Raw genomic sequence first — 19606 nt, 5'->3', positions numbered from 1 at the left:
CTGCTGCCTGCACAATTTTAACAATAAGAAACTAAAAGGCAGACCTACAAAATTCACTTTGGGTAAACGTGTGTAAAGTGCATTTAAATGCAATAGGATATTCATGCAAACACTTTTTTAAAAAATGACTTAATTTTTTAAACATAAAATCAATAATACAGATATCAATGCACTGTGGTTTGCTTCAAAAGCTGTTAGCCATCTGGTCCAAGCATGGCCAAACTTTAAGCTTTCCAGGTGTTTTGGACTTCCACTCCCACAATACCTAACAGCCTACCAGCTAAAGTGTGCCCATGCCTGATCTAGTCACTGTGTCAAATTACATAATTAGACATAGTAGGTTGCAGACCAGAGTCCTCCAGAGTTCATGATGGTAAAACAATGAAACAAGAGGTAAGAACCGGTCTCTTCCAACCCTATGATTCTGTGATAGCAGTGTTTTATAACTCTGAAAAGTGATTTCAAATGGCACAGGAATTGCAGCCTAGTGACAGGTAAGGATAAACTATAGATGTTATAATGATGAATATTGGCAGTATCCAACCCCTTTTCAAACTATTTGCAGCTGAGATCTCTTGGCAAAACATCATCCACTAACTCATGGGGAGTTCATAAGGTACCAATGGAGGGTGCTGGCAGCATAACAAGAAAATACATACTAAAAGTGGGGCTTCTTCAGATCCAAGTCATTTTACAAGTGGGTTGAAAATGCTAGAAATGTGAATCCACAGCCTATGTGATATACAAACCAAGATATGTTGTTTTGGGGGCTTTATGAAGCTTCACACTGATTAAGTACTAAGTTCTTTAGATCAGGAATAATAAATTAATCATGGACTTGGCTTTTCAGAGAAGCTTTGCAATCTACCTCCATGTCTCTCCAATTGTCACCATACAGCTTTGAAACATAAGAAAGTCCTACTGGGTCAAATCAAGGCAATATTTAGATTAAACAGATTTCTAACTGAAGTCAACCTGTTGCAAACAAGGCATGAGGACAATTGGAACCAGCATCTTGTGTCCAAAAACAAGGAAATGCCAAGAGCACTATATCCTCTTACCCTTTTTAGATGGTGAAGTCTTTTCGGAAAGCACTGTTCAATTATTTTTAACTCTTTACAGTTCAAGAAATGTGAAGGAAACAATAGCTAAGTCATACTATATAATCATCAGTTCAGGTAGGAGGACGTAAGTGGGGACTCACATCTGTGTATTTAATCATGTGTCTGTTTTCAATAAGCATAAGTCTGAGAGGTGAGAAATGAACCAGAGAACAATTTAACATGTATCTGCTCATTCTTTCTTACTCGTTTTTAAAATTGTTTTAAATTGACTGCAAGCCACATTGAGAGATATCCTAGTGGAAAGTAGTAGTACTATGTCCTGCTGCCCTACTCAATAAATATTGAATCTATACAGTAGGGCTGAAGAAACCTGTGTCCAGATGTTTTTGACCTCAATTTTCAGAAATCTCATCTAGCTTGGAAAAATAGAAAGGTATTATGAAAATTTCTTATTCATGTCATAACATAGGCAAAACACCATACATCTATAAAGCTACCACTATTTAATCTCGCTGATGTGTGTGTGTGTGTGTGTGTGTGTGTGTGTGTGTGCACCTTCATATCAATTATTGACTGATAGTAACTCCATGAATTTTACAGGGTTTGATTAGGCAAGGAATACTCAGAAGTTATGCCAGTTCCTTCCTCTGAAATATTGCCTACAGCTCCTGGCACTCATTGGTGGTCTCCCATCCATGTACTAATCAGAGCTATCCTGTTCAGCTTTCCAGGAAAATATAGGGTCTGGTGCTTTTATTGTATATGCATATATTATTGCTTTTTAAAAGCATTCTTTGGCATTTATTTGAATGCTTTGGTACTGTAGTTAGTTTTAATTCATGTTATTAGCTGCACTGGACCCTGCATAAGAAGTATATATGTAACAAATGAATACATATATAAAAGTTTGAGATTACCTTACACCAGGGGTGGGCAATATGGCCCTCTATTTGTGGTTGGACTACAATTCCTAGGAACCCTCTCCAATGGCTACATTAACGAGGACTGATGGAAATACTGGCCAACAACATCTGGAAGGCCTTATGTTCTCCACGTGGCCCACACCATTCTTTCTACATCTGATCTAGGCCCAAAATATCAGTTTCACAGTTTATGCCCTAGGTTGTAATGTGCCAAGGAAAGGGCAATTTTAGTGGCAGCTCACATATTTGGAATTTTTCCAAAGTATCTCTCTGGTTCCCCCAGTTAAAACAACTAAGAGGATATAAAGACTAATCTGTTCTCCTAGGCTTCTAGAATTTTTCCTCCCACATAGCTTTTTACCCAATGATGTGGATTTTATTCCATTTTCAATTACTGAAAGACAGTATAGAAATAATAAAGCATGAACAATATCTGAAGAGAACATCTTCTTATATGTGTCCTCTCCATCTCCGCATACCCTGCATTTTCTCTACAGAAGCTGGGCAGTTTTGCATACTCCAATTACAAAGGTTGTTAAAATGTACTTGCTCTGCCAGTCAGCTTAAAGATTTCTGATTGCAGTTTATGAATGGTTTCTTAAAGCAGAAAAGTAACTGCATATACAGCAGCTAAATTGGAGGAAGGCAATGCCTGTGAAACTTACCACCTGGGGAAAATGCCATTTTCCAGACTTGTTGTTTGACTTCTTAGCCAACGGCGCTGGAAGCTACTAGAAGAAGGGCTTGGAGATGGCAATGGAGTCATCAAAAGACTGCTCAAAGATGCTAGCAAGAAAGCAGAAAGATATCAAAATTTCTTAAGTTCTCACTTCAAACAGTAACTCTTCCTAATCACATGGAAGTTTATATCCCACTGTTATTAAAGATATCCAACATATATTTTCTTTTGCTAGGCTGACAAAGAAAGGACAGCAGCCCTACCTTACATGTAAATACAGTGTGGAAACACATAACAGATAAGATTATTATTCCTCCAGATTATAACCACATGGAGTAGAAAGAGATAGTCCTATTATGTTATCCAGTAATAATGGACCCCAACATCACCCCAACGAAAACGCAGAGCTCTCTTCTGTAACCATCTTGCCAAGAGATTAAGTTGCCAGTTTTTAATCACACCTTGGGTGATGTCATCAAGAACCAAGCAAGTGCAATACAGAACAGTCATGGTCTTTTAACACAAACAATGTGCAGACACTGTCCGAGACAAGCTACCTTGCCCCAAAAGCGTACCAACTTCATTACAAAAAGCAAATGACTATATGAAGAGGCCAACTGTCCTATTTTACAAAGAAAACAAAACTCCAATTTCTAAAGAATGCGTCAGATTTTACGGGAGAAGTGTTCAAATTACATAAGAAGTAAAACCATATCTAAACACATTGTTTCATATTGAATGAAAATAAATTTACCACCTTCTGACAATATGGGCCGAGCATCCCTTATCTGGAATTCCAAAATTGGCCACATAACTAAGATGGTGACAACTTGGCTTTCTGATAGTTAAATGTATGCACACTTTGTTTCATGCAGAACATAATTTAAAATATCAAGCTATATTCACAAGAGTGTATATGAAACATAAATAAATTTCCTGTTTAGATTCAGATCTCATTTCCAAATTGGAAATTCCAAGATATCTCATTATTTATGTATATACAAATACAAGTATTTCAAAATCTGAAAAAAATCCCTGAAATCCAAAACCCTTCTGATCCCTAGCATTTCAAATAAATGATATTCAACCTGTACTCTAAAAAAGAGCAAAAAATTAGCAAATACCTGAGCGAGCAATGCCACTGTCTCTGTCTTCATTCTGCCCCCTGCTAGGCATGTCAACAGGTGTGCTGTGAGCTAAAAAAAACCCCACAAAACTAAATATTAAATTGCAGTACTGTTTATCATGTGTCTTCAAAACAAAGCTTGACTACAGCAGTTTGGATTTAGGAGCTGGATTCCGAATAACGGCTTGTGTTTCTCCCAAATACCAAAAAACAAATGAAGTATTAAGCAATGAAATAGTGCAATAAACAAATGAAGTATTAAGCAATGAAATAGTTGCAATAATACTGAATGAGTTCCCAAAAACAGTATAATATTAGTTTGAAATATCCCATAGGGTTTTCATAGTGGCTAAGAAAACACAATAGTATATTTAAAAACACTACAGTTGAGTCTTAAAACTGCAAGCAATTGGGGAGCAAAAAGCTGCACTTTGGCAATGTACTGTTTGGCTTGCTTCTAGGTAGAAAGAATGTGAATGCAAGAATAACTGTTTCATTGCCGAGTCTCACTTCCCACCATCCCTATCAGTTATTCATTTGTTCTCTTAAGTTCTTAGAGGAAACTATGTAACAATTTTTCTAACATTCCTCCAAAAGTAGCAAATTACAAGGTTGGTTTAGCCCGACTTTCCAATCTACACAAACTGCATTATAATCCTCTACAACAAATTGTATCCTCCTGAATTTGTTCCCACATTAAGGAAGTAAGAACCCATTTTCTCAAGCGGTATCCCTCTCCATTAGGCATATTCAGGGCAAAAAAAAAACCAAAGTGTATATTTTTGGGGTTTAGGCATGTTACATATGTAGAATAACAACTGGAATGAGCTGGTGGGAAAAACTAAGCCGCTCTAAGTCTCCTTTGGGGTGAGAGAGGGCGGGGTATAAATATGGTAAACAAAAAACAAACAAACAAACAACTAGAACCAAAAACAATGAGGTAAGTTTATATTTTTTTTAACCTTCATGCAGGCAGATGAAAAAAAATTACACCAAATGCCTCAATCTGTCCGCATTGAGAACTGCAATGTATAGCAGGTATAAGAAATGTTCATGACCATAGGAGGGATTTGGGTGCAGAATAAAGGATACTTTCCAAGTCAGAACAGACAATATTCCATGTCATGCATGACATGGAACATTTTTAATGGTTGTCAGACCTCCAGGTTTGAAAGAAACCTAAAACACAAATGCAGCAGATTTGTTGGGACAATTTTGTCCCAGATGTTGTTTGTCAATAAAAAAGACTTGTACTTCTCTTAAAACTCATTAATATGATCAAGTCATAAAATGCCAAAATGTAGATTTAGCTCTATGTGAATTCTACCTCAAAACATGTCACCAGGGTGGTGAAAAATACTGTTTGCCTGCCTGAGGATTAAACAAAAAGGTTAAACAAAAATCAGTGTTCTAAAGTTAGGTTAAATCTAAAAAGTAAAAGATTAAATTGACGTATAAGAGTATCTGAGCCTGTACTCCTGGTCAGTCTCTTTCAAATCATAAAAGCTCTCAGCACAGAATGAACACAGTTACACTGAAAGAGATCAGATTTTACAGACTTTGAATTCAACAGAACTCATATATTTCCCACTTTTTTCTCCTGTGGTGAACGGAAGAAAACTACCATAGATGGTTAGCTCAGCATGAACACAATGGCAAACATACTTCACTTGAAATTTGTTAAAGCCTATCTCTGCAATCTTTTACCTGAAAAACTCAGTCTGATTTTAATTAGTTGGTTAAAGTTGTCAGACTGGAACACTAACTAATATCACTGCAAACATTGATGCCCCATTGTTTGTCACATTCTAGTTAATAGCAATTATAGATGCTTTAATGCTTCTGTAAAAAGGTTCAAAGTGGAAGAGCATCTCAGTTTTTTAAAAGTAAAGCCCTTATCACGGCTGAGAAGTTTATTGGATACATTTGGGTATATATACCCAGATGTATCCAGCTTTAGTTTTCCTTTTCTAGCATATAGATCAAAAAACAATCCTTTCAGGGTCGGAAAATACTTTGTGTGCAGAAGAGAGCTTCTAGATGCAACAAATTGCTTTTACGTATTGTATGGTGATAATGCCCACAGGTAACAACATTCATCTTCAAATGGGTTCCACTTCAACTAACAATGCTAGCCAAAGGAGTAATTCTAAATCATGTATTCAAAGAGTATTACAAAATCCAGTGCAATTCCCTGTCACACAGGATCACAATAGTAAAATTCAGAATAGCTTACACCAACATTAAGAAGATGAATTCATTTGATTAGTACATGCATGATTTATTGCCCATGTAATATTTCTTTGATCAGACTATATTTTAACCCATTTCCCAAATTCATTATATCAATCAACTACATACTAGTTGAAAATTGTGGGGTGGGGTGAGGGTGAAGGGGTGACTTCCTGGAGAGTGAAATAATAAAACCATATTCTCAGCATTATTATGTAGATGTAACATAACAAAAAATTAACACTAGGAAAAGATTAGCCAGGAAAAACAACTCCTCTCGAAACTGGAATGGGCACACTCATTCCTGAGGACATACTATAGGAAAACTACTAATAACAAAGACACATTATGAGGAATATTGCAATGAGGGGGCATACAGCTAATGTAGCGCACTATAATCAATAAGTATGGAAATAAGACTTGCACTTTATATGTTTTTCATCTGTTATTGTCCTATGTATTTTATTTGCTCATGTGTTTTAATTGTTTTATAGTTGATGGGTTATGTTTTTATTGTTATGTTTATATGTGGCATTGAATTTTTGCTGGAGTTTGTAAGCCAAGTGAAGTAAATAAATAATTAAATATTTGTAAAAACTGGAGCCCTCCCAGAGAGCTTGGGGGTACTGTTAGACTACAACTTGCAGAATGTCCCAGTCAACATGGCCATACTGCCTGGGGGGATTCTGACAGCTGTGATGTTAAAAAGCTATATTTCCAATCTCTGGTACAATGTTTAAATAAAATAATTAAATCAGAATCAGTATTAGCCCATTCAGCTTAGAGAGCAGTCACTGATCCGATGCTAAGAAAACACACAAGAAGCCAAACAAGTGCATAGGAGCACATCACATGATGAGTGGCATTCCACACAAACCTGCAAAAAAGGAAGCACTCCGGATGAGCCGGAGGGACCCCCCTTCAGGCACACCGTGCAGCAGTTTGTTGCTACACAGCTGTAACGCACCTAAAGACAGCAATGTGAAAAATACACAAGACAAATGTCAGATTTAAAACAGACAAACAAAATACTGTGGCACATGACAAAACACATCCATAAACATACTAGGTAAATGCACTTACCTAAACTACCTCCATTCCGACAGGGGCCCAAACTGTTTGGAATGTTCACTCTTCCTAAGCCAGGATCTTGATTGATGCATTCAAAACTACCTTGCAAACTTGGAAAGAAAACATCCAAAATAGTAATCAAGAGACAATAAAAAATGTGGCTGAAACGGAGTTATTTTCATTAAATATTCAAAACTATTTCTAATTTATAGATGACATTACTCACTGTAACAAGAACTGTCCAAACTATTTTTAAGTAAAATCTAATGCACAGCATCAGTTCTGTGTGAATTTATAACAATGCATTATCTCCATTTACTAATAAATTCTGAGTGATCCATTCATAGATGCAATAAGAGGCAGAGCTAATCTTTCTCCCTCTTCTTGTGAATGTAGTTAATTCCAAAAACACATCAGGGGCTTACTCTTTTTCTCTTTTTCTCTTGGGAGAATAAAATGGTGTAGTAAATCTATAATTCAATATGGATTTCTAATGAAATTATATCACTAATACTACAATGTCATTTTTAAATGAGATACAGTAGTTATTTGATAAACAGTGCACATTATTCACATGTGTGAAACTAAACATGAGAGAAATAAGCAAAAGTATCCAGGATAAAAGGAAGACAGAACTGAAGCATTTCTTTTATTGTTCAGACATAAGAACCCACTTATTTAGGTTTCCTAAAAGAACAGGTGCTAAAGCCAAGGCCACCATTGCTTGTTTCAAGAGCAATGCATGCCTCTCTTGTGATCAGTGTCAGTATTCAGCAGACTGTCCAATGGAATCCTATTATAAAACAATACTATTTTAACACAGACTGCCAAGGTGCAGAAACAGAATGTATACCTTGTTTTTCCTGTCTAATTACTAAATCTCTAGGATAAGTGTGTAGCACCTATTTTTTATTCTCAAAGAAGGATCCTGCCTTTCCCCCAATATCGCTTTACAATTCTATGAGATAGGTCAGGTTGAGAGGCAGTCAAAGTCATATGGTTTGCTTCATGGTTTTGTGGATTTGAACTTGAAGACTTCTGTAATAGTGGGTAGAAAGATACACATTTAATAGTGCAGTGCTTAAAGTACTGGATTAGAAATATGAAGACCTAAGTTCAAATCCACAAAACCATGAAGCAAATCATGTGACTTTGACTGCCCCTCAACCTGACCTATCTCATAGAATTGTAAAGAGATATTGGGGAAAAGGCAGGACCCTTCCCACTATTACAGAAGTCTTCAAGTCAGTTATCATATAAAACATTCCCATGCCACATTCAGTAAAATAGGAAAATACATAATAGATATTGTTTGTAATTAATATAATGTAGTAGCACACAATTGATATAAAGCTATGAACACAAAATGAAATAAAGAATTACTTTCTTCCAACAACAAAAAGTGTTCATCGACAACACTCAAGTTTACAGTTGTTTCACAATCTAGAATGAGTACCAAAACTCCTAGCAGGTGGTTCCTTTTGGTTTCTTAATGTCAGGGAGCAAAATAAGTATTTTGTCTGCTACCAAAATAACATCAGTGTGAAGTACTCCATAACCTTAAGTCAACTGAAGGAATTGCTACTACTAAAAAGTACCCGCTGGTCCTCACTGAACCTCCCTTAAAGCAACCGTAAGCAAAAGATGGTGATCTCAATATTCAGACAGATAATCATGAGCTATTTGTTGTTGTACACCTTCAAGTCATTTCAAATTCATAGTGAACCTACGGCAACTTGTCATGGGATTCTCTTGGCAAGTTTTGTTCACAGAGGATTTGTCTTCCTCTGGGACGAGAGAGTGTGATTTCATTAACTTCACCCAGTAGATTTCCATGGCAGATTAGAACTCAAGGTGACCTATATCCCACTTCCTCTCCCCAAAATTTCACACAAAGCTATTGTTAAAATGTAATTAAGCTATCAATAAAGTGAAAACTGTTTAGAGAACACTTTCAAAAAGCAAATGTATCTTTTAAAAGAAAAATCTTTCTTTGGAAAGCAAACAGTTCTCCTAAATCTGTTGGAATAAAAAGGACAACAAAGAGGGAGGCAGTCTAGTCTACCTAAGAAGGGAGTTCCAGGGCCTGTATGCAATCAGCAGGAAGGCGTCTCCCTTTTGGTCACAAGGCAGGTGGGACTAAGGGGAAGACCTCCTCTAAAGATCTCAAAAATAAGGCAGGCTCATATGGAAATTCTGCCCAAAAACAAATCAGTAAATCAAGATGGCTGGGCCATTGTATATCATTAAACCATTGATATATGCTCTCTAAGGAAGGGGTGGGAAACATGCTTCAGTAAAAAGGAAACAAAACTGAATCAGAATGAGAAGATGACCTACCTATTTGTACTTCCACTGAAGCTTCCTACTCTGGCAGAGAACACTTTACTCATCATGAGCTGCGGGGGAGACCTGAAAGGATAAACCGTGTTATTGGCAGCTCAGAAATTCCAATCGCAATCCCACACTGTGCAAGGATAACAAGCTCACCGTATATAGTGAATTTTCAATGTGGAGCCTTTGTAACTCATTGCGACTGAACCAAACATCATCTCTCCCAACATGTTGACATCAGATGCTGGCCTGGTGTACTACAAGTGAGAAAGGAAAAAATACCACTGTAATCGAACAGAATTTACCATATTCAGTTTCTTATTTGGCTCAACCATGCTATACCTTGAATTCTAGACAAAGCATAAACAGAAACAAAAATAAAAGATAGCTTGAGGGTATTACTTTCTTGACTATAGCTCCCAGAAGTCAACCAGTGGCCATGCTGGCAGAAGAATTCTGAAAGCTGCAAGTAGCATTTTAAAGTTCTGTGAAAAACAGTAGTCGTCTCATTCACTGGTAACAAGCTATGCATAATCTGCACACAACCAATAGAATACATTGATCCATGGACCTGTTGACCCAGTTTTTCAAATTAAAGGACTGGAAAAGAGAGATGTACTGAATGAAAATTCACTTCATATTTATCTTCCCCAGATAACAGCCACTGTGAAAACTGAACAATTTCCTTTTCTGGGCAGCATACTTGATAACAGTATTTAAGCAGAGAATGCAAAAATGCAGTAAGAGATGGGATCTCAGTATAGAAGCTATTTTTCAGTTTATGTGCTCGAAATATGCACAGAGATTTCAGCTGCCAGGTTACCTGATACTTTGGAATATCTTCCTTGACAGTCTGTCTGCTGTCCATTGAAGAGTTATGAAAAGTTGTACTGGACCCCCTGCATTCTTGGCAGCATTTGCCACATGGCTTCCCAGAAGCATCCTACCAGATTGAAGAAACGACAAAGCAGAATTGCCATCATTTCTTGGACTTTGTATATTTCCATTGAAAACTGTACTACAATGCATGCCAATATGTGATGACAACAAAAACAAAGAGATTTATTAAAGAATCAGTTTTCATTTACTATAGTCCACATCATCAATTACACTTTTATCTGTATCTTATTAAAATTGGGCAAATGATATATGATTTATGAACATGTTAACACTGGATTTTTTTAACAGCATCAACAATTGGAGGTGAGGGAGGGCACAGTTCTTTCAATGCTATTTCTGCCCCTGGTACCACATTCTCAGTTAAAGAAATAATACCTAGAGCACATGTACTTTGTAACTAATTTATATTTGCAGTTCTCATTGGCTGCACTCTTCTCAAAGAACTTTTGTTGCAAACTAATTCCCACTTCTATGAACTAATGGACTTCTATGGACTTTTGGCTTGTTGACTAATTGCTTCTTTTAATCACTATATGTATGTGTATGCATTTATCTCTGGTGTTTGTCTAGCTGTTCAAGTCACATGCCTGGCTTTTTTTATGTGGCAGTGCAATATAGGCATTTTAGTTTTACTCTGGACATCTCTGTAAGTTCTCAGTTAAAAAAGGAATGGCTCAAAATGTACTTCTTTCAAAATACTAGACAGCCTAATCGAAAATGCCATTTAGATTCAACATACATGTCCGCTATAGTGGACATGGATGATATAGATCAGGGATTCCTAAACTTTTCCACTCGTGACCACTTTCCACTTAACAACCTTTTATTTGACCCCAGATATATAGGTATATAACATATGTATAAAATTAAGCTATCAGCATTCACAAGGCTTGCTAAACTGGCTAATTTTCCTTTTTATCAAGTTCAGCTAAAGCATCTTTTGCAGAGTCCACTGTAAACACTTCACAAGAGGTTCGTGTAAATGTCTAAAACAGCCACTAGGTAACATTTAGAAAAAAAATTGGAACCCCAACATTAAGTTATTTAGTGTTGGGACCCACAGTTTAAGAAGCCCTGATATAGAGGATATTATGAACAATTACAGCTCAACCCATTCAGTAATGAGGCTGTTTTTCTGAACAACAATAAAAGATATAGTGTCAATTTGTTTTTGTTTGAATACATTTATGTAAAGAAATATTGTTTTCTCAACTCTCTTTCTCTTAACCTTAAGAAAATACCTCCCATAAAGCACATTGGCTCTTTCACGTTTTACTACCAATCTACATTCCTTTTGCAGAGATAAAGCTTTTATGAAAAGGGCTACTTCTCTAATCCCCAATGTGACTGTCACTAGGGAAAAAGTAAAAATGCTAGTTATCATGTGCTTAACACAAGCTACTGACAAGGAAGGAGGTGGTAGGGAAAACCTTGTTACAGCTTTTTACTCTAGGCTACCCACTGGAAAAGGCTACAACAGAAACTATTAGTCATGACATATGATTAATCTTGCTTTTACCTAAGCCTAGAAGTAGTACATTTTGGGATAACTTCCAGAACCATCTTGCTTGCCATCCCAAAAATTAACTTTTTCAGCCTCTGGCTCTTGCATGCAAAGAGCCGGCCTCAGCTTCTGAAGAAACAAGACTGCTGGGAGATGAACTCAATATTTTTTCTGGCCCTGAAGATGTTTTTTAAAACCATTAAATTATTTCAGAGGAAAATACTTAGCAAAGCAACAAGTGTAATTGAAACTAACTGGGACAGATGGAAGTCACACACAACTATGCAACCAATAGCACGGACTCTTGTGGGTTAGCTATAGCCAAAAACAGCTTTTACTGATGTACTGAATAACAAGCCAGCTGTATTTTTTATTAAAGCTTGTACACAGGATTGCTTTGTCTTTCTTCCTTAAGATATCCAAGTTTATGTTTGGAGAAAGAAAAATCAGAATTAAGTGTTCAGGTAGATTGAGACCAGACAGCCTAACACTGAAAACTTAGATCTATTATATAAAATTAGATTGTATTGTTTTGTGCCTTGAGGTTGATTTTAATTTATGGTGATGCTAAGGTGACCTTATTGCATGGTTTTCTTGACAAGATTTGTTCAACAGGAGTTTGCTATTGCCTTTCTCTGAGGCTAAGAGAGTATAACCTGCTCAAGGGTCACCTAGTGGATTTCCATGGTCATTTGGGAATTTGAACCTTGGTTGTAGATCAATGCTTAAACCACTACATCACACTGATTCTCATTTTTATTTCATGATTACATCCATAACAGGAGTGGGTAACTGATGGGGAGTATGGGGATACACACCTCCTCAGAGGCCTCCTCAGACCCTTGGAAAGCCACAGCCCTTGCTCTACTTCCCTGCACAAAAAATACAATTTTTATTTCCAAATGCCCTTTAGTAGGCAACATTTTCTGCCCTAGCTGCTTTTGGTTTAGGAGAGGCCTTTTTACACCAAGAAAAAGACTTGGAAGTAATTTGTTCTCCTAGTCCCAGTCCAACACTCTGTAACTCAGGCATGGGCAAACTTTGGTTCTCCAAGTGTTTTGGACTTCAATTCCCAAAATTCCTAACATGAGGTAAGATGGCTAGGATTCCTGAAAGTTGAAGTCCAAAACACCTGGAGGGCTGAAGTTTGCCCATGCCTGCTGTAACCATAATTGTCAAATGTTTTGTCTAAAAGTTTAAACAGCAACAAAATATTAAAATATAAATGATTATAAAACGTGTAGATCTTGTCATTTAAACAGAACATTTATAGTTTGAAGAAGGACAAAAATATTCATACCTGAAACCCTGTCTCATCAGTCTTGTGGACTGCAGTGGAATCAAATAAGACCTGTCTGCCTCGCCTCTCACAATCTTGATACACTATCAAGCGGATTTCATTTTGGTCAAACCCTGAACACGACCAGCTGTGAATTGTAAATGTAAGAAGGAATGAGTTATTCAGCTTTCTCTGTAAAGACAACAGTCAATTTATTCATTTGGACTTGTATAAATGTGTCATTCAAAAGAGTATAAAGAGATTTATATAAAAGCTACCTGCTGTGGAGTCCCTTGCTAAGATCATGGCTACAAACATCCTTAACCATCATGTACCTGGATAAAAAATTGAACTGAGCGAGATATTTTCTGATCCCAGTTAGAATTCTGGTGTACCATTGGTCACGAGTATGATTATGCTTGCACTTTTTAAAATCTATTTCAAATCCCAAAGGTCCTTTTATCCTTCATTAGGAAGAACCCACTGGCCATCTGAATCTGTCACCCATACTACTTGACACCATGGTTTGCTGAAAAACAGCAGGAGCATTTTCGTACTGCTGAGTTATATTGACTGGGACAAAAAGTACCTTGAGGACAATTTTTGCACTGTTCTTTTTAAACATGGCAAGTGGCTGAAGATTGGGGAAACCGTATACAACTCTACAAGTGACAATGCTGTAGAATACTTATATTGTAGGTCCCGTTCTATATATAACCTCTGACTGAACCTGACGAATATGCCCTCTTTTGCTGTAGAAGGTGAATTTGTGTCAGAATTATTGCCAAGGAAACCCCTTGATAAATTTGCCTTAGGGCCACCATAACTTGAGAACTAGAAGGTTTGCACTTCAAACTCATTTTCCAGCAGCTGCAGTACACTGTAGGCGAAGGCAGGAAGTGAGAAGAAGAAAGAGAAATTGGAACATTTTTAAAAGCAACTGAAAAGGTAAGATGTCAGAGAATTGGGACTGTTTCTGCCAAATTGTGGCTTTTGGAGGGCATGCACCAAAGAGGAAACAAATTAGGGGCAGCAGACTCCTGAATTTAGTAGTTTCTCATTTGCTAGACCATGTGACCTTGGAGGTGTCTATGGACAATGCAGGCTCTTCGGCTTTGAAATGGAAATGAGCACCAACCCCTAGCATCAGACATGACTAGACTTATTGTCAGGGGAAAACCTTTATCTTTATTTTTAAGATACCCAAAGATGCATGCTTGCCAGTGCTGTAGAGACAACTAGTTGGTGCTATTTTCATCATTTGAAAACACTGTTGCCTTAATATTTTTTTCAGGCCTCTGTCAGCTAAGTATCTTCTTTGCATTATTATGTGATTTTATGCTTGTGATCAATATAATGCTTTTGGATAAGACAAGACAACTTCAAGAAGTGTTGGCTTGCCCACATTTTCAGAAATACCCTAGTAAATATTTACAGTATTGAGAGTACCTCTCTTAATGTCAAGCAGTGGGTAATTTTATTTCCCCCCGAAATGTGACCTATACAGAAATATGTTCAGAAAAGTAAGACATCATTCATTCCAGTTTGTATAAACATGCCTTTTTAGGCTCTTTTTAAAAATATTCAGCTTGATTTTTCTTTTTTGAAAATATCTTCTAAACTCTCAAGCAAGACAGCAAATACTTACCTAACGAATCTTAGTTCCTTATTCAGTTACATCCCCTCCCTAAAATGCACCCTGGTACTGATAATTGTATATACTCTTGTACAATATGACCTTATGTATAAGTTAAGTGCATAATTTTATCACTGCCATTTTCCCACCCATGACTTCAAGAAGGCCAGAAGTACTGTCACAACCAAGAAAGTAGAAGGGACCGGTGCTTCTTTTAGGTTTTCCTGGAATGTACTAAGCTCTTGCCTTTTGTCCCTTTACTCAGATAAGTCAATGGGCTTTTTATAAGAGTTAAAATGTAGACCTCATATTGATCTATGGACAAGTCAACCCAGTTTTTTGGGGGATCAATATTTTGACTAAAATTTCTAGACTTCTATAGGAACATACATAGTAGTCAATTCATTCTTCGGTGGCAACAAGATTTATTAGCACACTTAAATGTTTGGGTAATATTTTGGATATCTGCTTATCTTTTGCTTAATTATAATTTCAATCAAAAGTATTTTTAAATACCATCTAACGTATAGCATTTGGAAGATTAAAAATAATGTGTTTACATTTAAATAGCTATTCTCGTTTAGTTGAATCTTCAATTTTATTTATTTATTTACTAACAGGCGACTCCTAAAAAGCCTTTTAAAAAAGAAAAAGAAAACCCAAACCTTCTATCCATACATTTAGGAGTTGCCAAATACTAACAGCTATATTTAGGGGATAACAGCAGGATTTTAATAATACCAATTGCATGATACTCCATTAATTTTCCTTATATTAATGCTCACTTGACAGACTGAATATCAGCACTGGACTACCATTAAAGACTGATGCTGGGAGATCGGCATTAGATGCAAACTCAACTTTTCAGATGTAAATGTCTGTATCTAAACAATAGTAATTTTAGATTAACATATATGAAAGTCAGTAATTTGTTAATATCTAGTAATACTTTCTGAAGTTGAGAGCGATTATCAAGAGATTCCCTGGAACAGCAGTTTCAGGATTTAGAGATTGACAACTCATTTAAAGGATTGTTAATTTTTTTCCTGTTACACGTGTTCAAACATAAGACTCTTGCCCTACACAATATAGATTTTGGATTAAATTTTCATACCTGCCTGATAGTTCTCCAGCAACTCTTTTGGAATGTTTGGCATCTTTTTCTGGCACAAGTGGTTTCCTTGCCTTATCCAATCTCGGCACTGAAAAGTCATTTACCAGTTTGGAAGCAGAAACATGGATTTTCCTTGCTTTCTCCTTTTTGTTTCCTGTACTGTTTGAAGCCTTCGGTGTACCTCCACACATTTTGAGCTCACTGGTGTCCCCCCCTCTGTCACACACACAATCACAGCTTCTTCAAAATAAGCAATGCATATGTAAAAATATCAAAAGAGATACTGAGCTGCAAAACTATTAGTCATCAGCCTTCTTACTAGGAGGATCAGCAGCCACAACCCGGACAGCATTCAGTTGGTTTGCTCCATAGAAAACAGTAACCTTAACTCCTTCTGATTGCAAATATTCACTATCTATAGAACTATGAAGTCTTATAATATACCATATATTTCTAAAAAATTAAACCAATAGCATAGCTTGTTTGTTCCAGTAATTCAGCCAACTTGCTGTCAGATGCAACAGCTAATAAGAACTGCGAATATCTTGCTTCCTGGAATGCTTCTGTAGCTAACAATTATATGATCACAAGACCTAACCAGATGGCCTTGGATAGAGAGGTTGCTGCTTTCTCATCCACTCCTGAGTTGCAAACTTGTTTTAAAACCGGCTGCAACACCCTGTTAATAGTCTCATGTGAGCAAGTGTCATCTGACAGATCTTAGCAACCTTGTGTCTCTGCACCAACTCTTTCAATGCAAACAGGAACCTGTCATCAACACCACAGGTTATCAGTAGGCAATGATTAACAAAAGACAAGGGGACTAGTACCCTCCTTCTAATGTCCCCCCTTAATATTATTACTATCATAAGCAATCTGTTAATTATCAGAAACAATTACTTGTATAGAGTGGAAGAAAAAAAATCCTACTTAAAGAGGACAACAGAATGGTGGTGGGGTTTTACACTTTACCTTAAATACAATCAGCATTTTAATCAATCAAAGCTGGAAAAAAAGTACACTTTTTGTCACTTCTGGCTCAACAACGGTCACATAAAGATTTTTTATAAGATGTGGGACATGTCAAGAGATTTGTTTCAGTGATCTTTACTACAGATTTGTTGCACATAAAATGGCTTAATCTTTTGTCTTGAGAATGACATCATCCCCCCTCCCCCCAAAAAAATCATCTAGCACTATGAAGTGGGTCAAATCAAGGGCTAATAACTGTATGAATGTAGCTGGTTCACAACATTTTGGCTGCATGAGGCAAGTAAGAGCTTCGTTCCTGATGCCCCATTTCAAGTATAAAAACTGATCAGCATGTATGCATGGATATGCCTTCAAGTCACCTTTCAACTTGCTGTGACCCTATGCATTTCAGAGAAGCAGATGCATTCTATAGTGAAAACAGGACAGAACCCTTTACAGACTGGTAAGCTTAGGGGCTTCAGAACAGATCATGTGAAGCAAACACATTCAATATCTGTCAGGAGGCTGGATCATCCTACCTAAAGGTGTGATCAGCTCTATGTTGAAAGATCAGCGAGTTAATAATTACGAATTTCTGGGCCCTTCCATACAGCCATATAATCCAGAATATTGTTGATGTTGACCACAAAAATATCTTGGAGAACCTACAGATTCTTACAGAGGTTCTCCCGGGTTAAAAAAAGGCCTTTCTAATTTGCGATTTTTCACATATGCTCCTAAACCTAGCAAATGTGGAGGAATTGCCTAGTTATTACCACTTTTCAGTTTGCTATTTTGACACGATTTATGCAAAAAGGTGCCACAGATGCTTCTCTGCCACACACACACACACATTGTTGTATAATATACCATTTCTAATAGCAGCAATTTTGTAACCATGGTAATAACAACAATCTCCTCCAAACTGCTGCCCCTCTAGATGTTTTGGACTACAAGTCTCAAAATCCTCAAGCCGGATATGCAGATGGCAGAACTGTAGGCAGTTGGGGTATTTGGGATGTTCTGCTCGTGGAGGGAAACAGATTAGAAAAGTCAGCCTTAAAAGGACTAAAAGCAGATTTCACACTGAACAAACAGCAAGCAAATCGGCATACCTTTGGTTAATCCACCTGTTCAACGGCAATGCAGTGTTATCAGTTTCACATAAGGCCTGTTTTGAAAGTCACATGTGATAAGAGCATGTGATTTGCGTAGCCTCACTCTTGTTTTTTTTCATGCAGTTACCCAATAAATATTCAGGTAGCAAAAAAACTAGTAACATGGGGAAGATATTTTTGTGGCAATGCCTCCCAGAACCCTCCTGTCAACAATCACAGCTATGCTGAATGTTAGATTCTGGGAGCTGTAATCCAACGTAGAAATGTTTCCAAGCTGTGGAAAAAGAAATCTAAAGTACAGAAAATGGATAGCCACAACAATTTGGAACAGAACTGCTATACATGGTTCCACAGCATTTAGCCAAGGTAGTTATGGTGGTGTCAACCTGCATTGATTCTATGGTATAGAGATACCCTAAAACTTTTTACGCTGCCTGAACTAAAACTGTGAAAGCACCCATGTTCACACATGCACATAGACAAACACATACCCTAATCAAATTTAGAGATTAGCACCCAAAGGCCATCATTTTGGCATCTGAGGAAGAAAATCTCTCCGATTCAGTATATTTTTGCCTAATCTATTTTACTGCTGCTGTTTTTGAAGAAATGGTGTGACCCTCCTTTGTTGCTCCCAAATTCTCCTAATTTTTTTTAACCTAAATTCTCTGAATTCCTCTCATCTTCAAAAGCGGGGGAAAGGAGACACACCTGAGCTTTATTTATATGACACAGTATTTGTAGACTGTGGGATGATTTACTGGTATTGATAGTGCTTGGGGCAAGTAGAATAGAGAAGATAGATTTTGAGGAAAAATTCAAAGGCTGATCAATTTCATCATTTTTTTTTTTAAAAAAAACTGTCAGGTCAAAAGTATGTTAAATTCAGTTTAAAAATATCGAAGTATTTAGAAATACAGTAGAGTCTCACTAATCCAAGCCTCGCTTATCCAAGCCTCTGGATAATCCAAGCCATTTTTGTAGTCAATGTTTTCAATACATCGTAATATTTTGGTGCTAAATTCGTAATTACAGTAATTACTACATAGCATTACTGTGTATTGAACAACTTTTTCTGTCAAATTTGTTGTATAACATGATGTTTTGTTGCTTAATTTGTATAATCATTACCTAATTTGATGTTTAATAGGCTTTTTCTTAATCCCTCCTTATTATCCAAGATATTTGCTTATCCAAGCTTCTGCCGGCCCGTTTAGCTTGGATAAGTGAGACTCTACTGTACTGGCATTTTGAATCTCAGGGTATCAATATGGAATCTCAGGATCTCATGTTGCATTTTTAAAATTCAGAAGAATACTTCACTGATAAAAATTATGTCATTTAAACAGACAAAAGCCACAATAACTGGTCCTGTTGCAAGCAAGTGACCTAACAAACCATGGACCTTCCATCTACAACTAGTTTACTCTTATGTCCAAACTTGCCACTCTGATTTGGTTCCTCCACAAGAGGCCGGTGTTTGGCTTGGATGTTACAATAAGCAAACTACTGATTGAATGATTGTGATTTGTTTAGCCCCTCTACTGGCAAAAGTAATGATAAGGCATGCTGTCTTATTCACAATAACTGAGAACTTCCAAGAATTCTGAGGTATCATAGAAGGTCCAGCAAGGACATAACTAATCTCTCCCTT

General features: G+C 36.9%; 1 protein-coding gene across 5 annotated transcripts in view; it reads right to left on the bottom strand.

The window, feature by feature from the left end:
* fnip2 (folliculin interacting protein 2) overlaps window positions 1-19606 on the bottom strand; it is a 55383-nt gene that overhangs the window by 18834 nt on the left and 16943 nt on the right. For 3 of the 5 annotated variants that reach the window (XM_008111913.3, XM_003221702.4, XM_008111916.3), the window contains 8 exons: window positions 13134-13260; window positions 10253-10372; window positions 9586-9686; window positions 9436-9507; window positions 7108-7205; window positions 6902-6991; window positions 3791-3862; window positions 2653-2773 (listed from right to left, as the gene is read on the bottom strand). In XM_008111913.3, coding sequence (XP_008110120.2) covers window positions 2653-2773; window positions 3791-3862; window positions 6902-6991; window positions 7108-7205; window positions 9436-9507; window positions 9586-9686; window positions 10253-10372; window positions 13134-13260 — 801 coding nt within the window. Of the gene's footprint in view, window positions 1-2652; window positions 2774-3790; window positions 3863-6901; window positions 6992-7107; window positions 7206-9435; window positions 9508-9585; window positions 9687-10252; window positions 10373-13133; window positions 13261-15862; window positions 17293-19606 lie in introns of those variants that run through there. The other 2 variants (XM_008111911.3, XM_008111914.3) reach the window with 2 other exon arrangements.

The sequence above is a fragment of the Anolis carolinensis genome, chromosome 5, assembly GCF_035594765.1.
Source record: "Anolis carolinensis isolate JA03-04 chromosome 5, rAnoCar3.1.pri, whole genome shotgun sequence".
NCBI lineage: Eukaryota > Metazoa > Chordata > Lepidosauria > Squamata > Dactyloidae > Anolis > Anolis carolinensis.
This window is presented reverse-complemented; position numbering and strand designations above follow the sequence as displayed.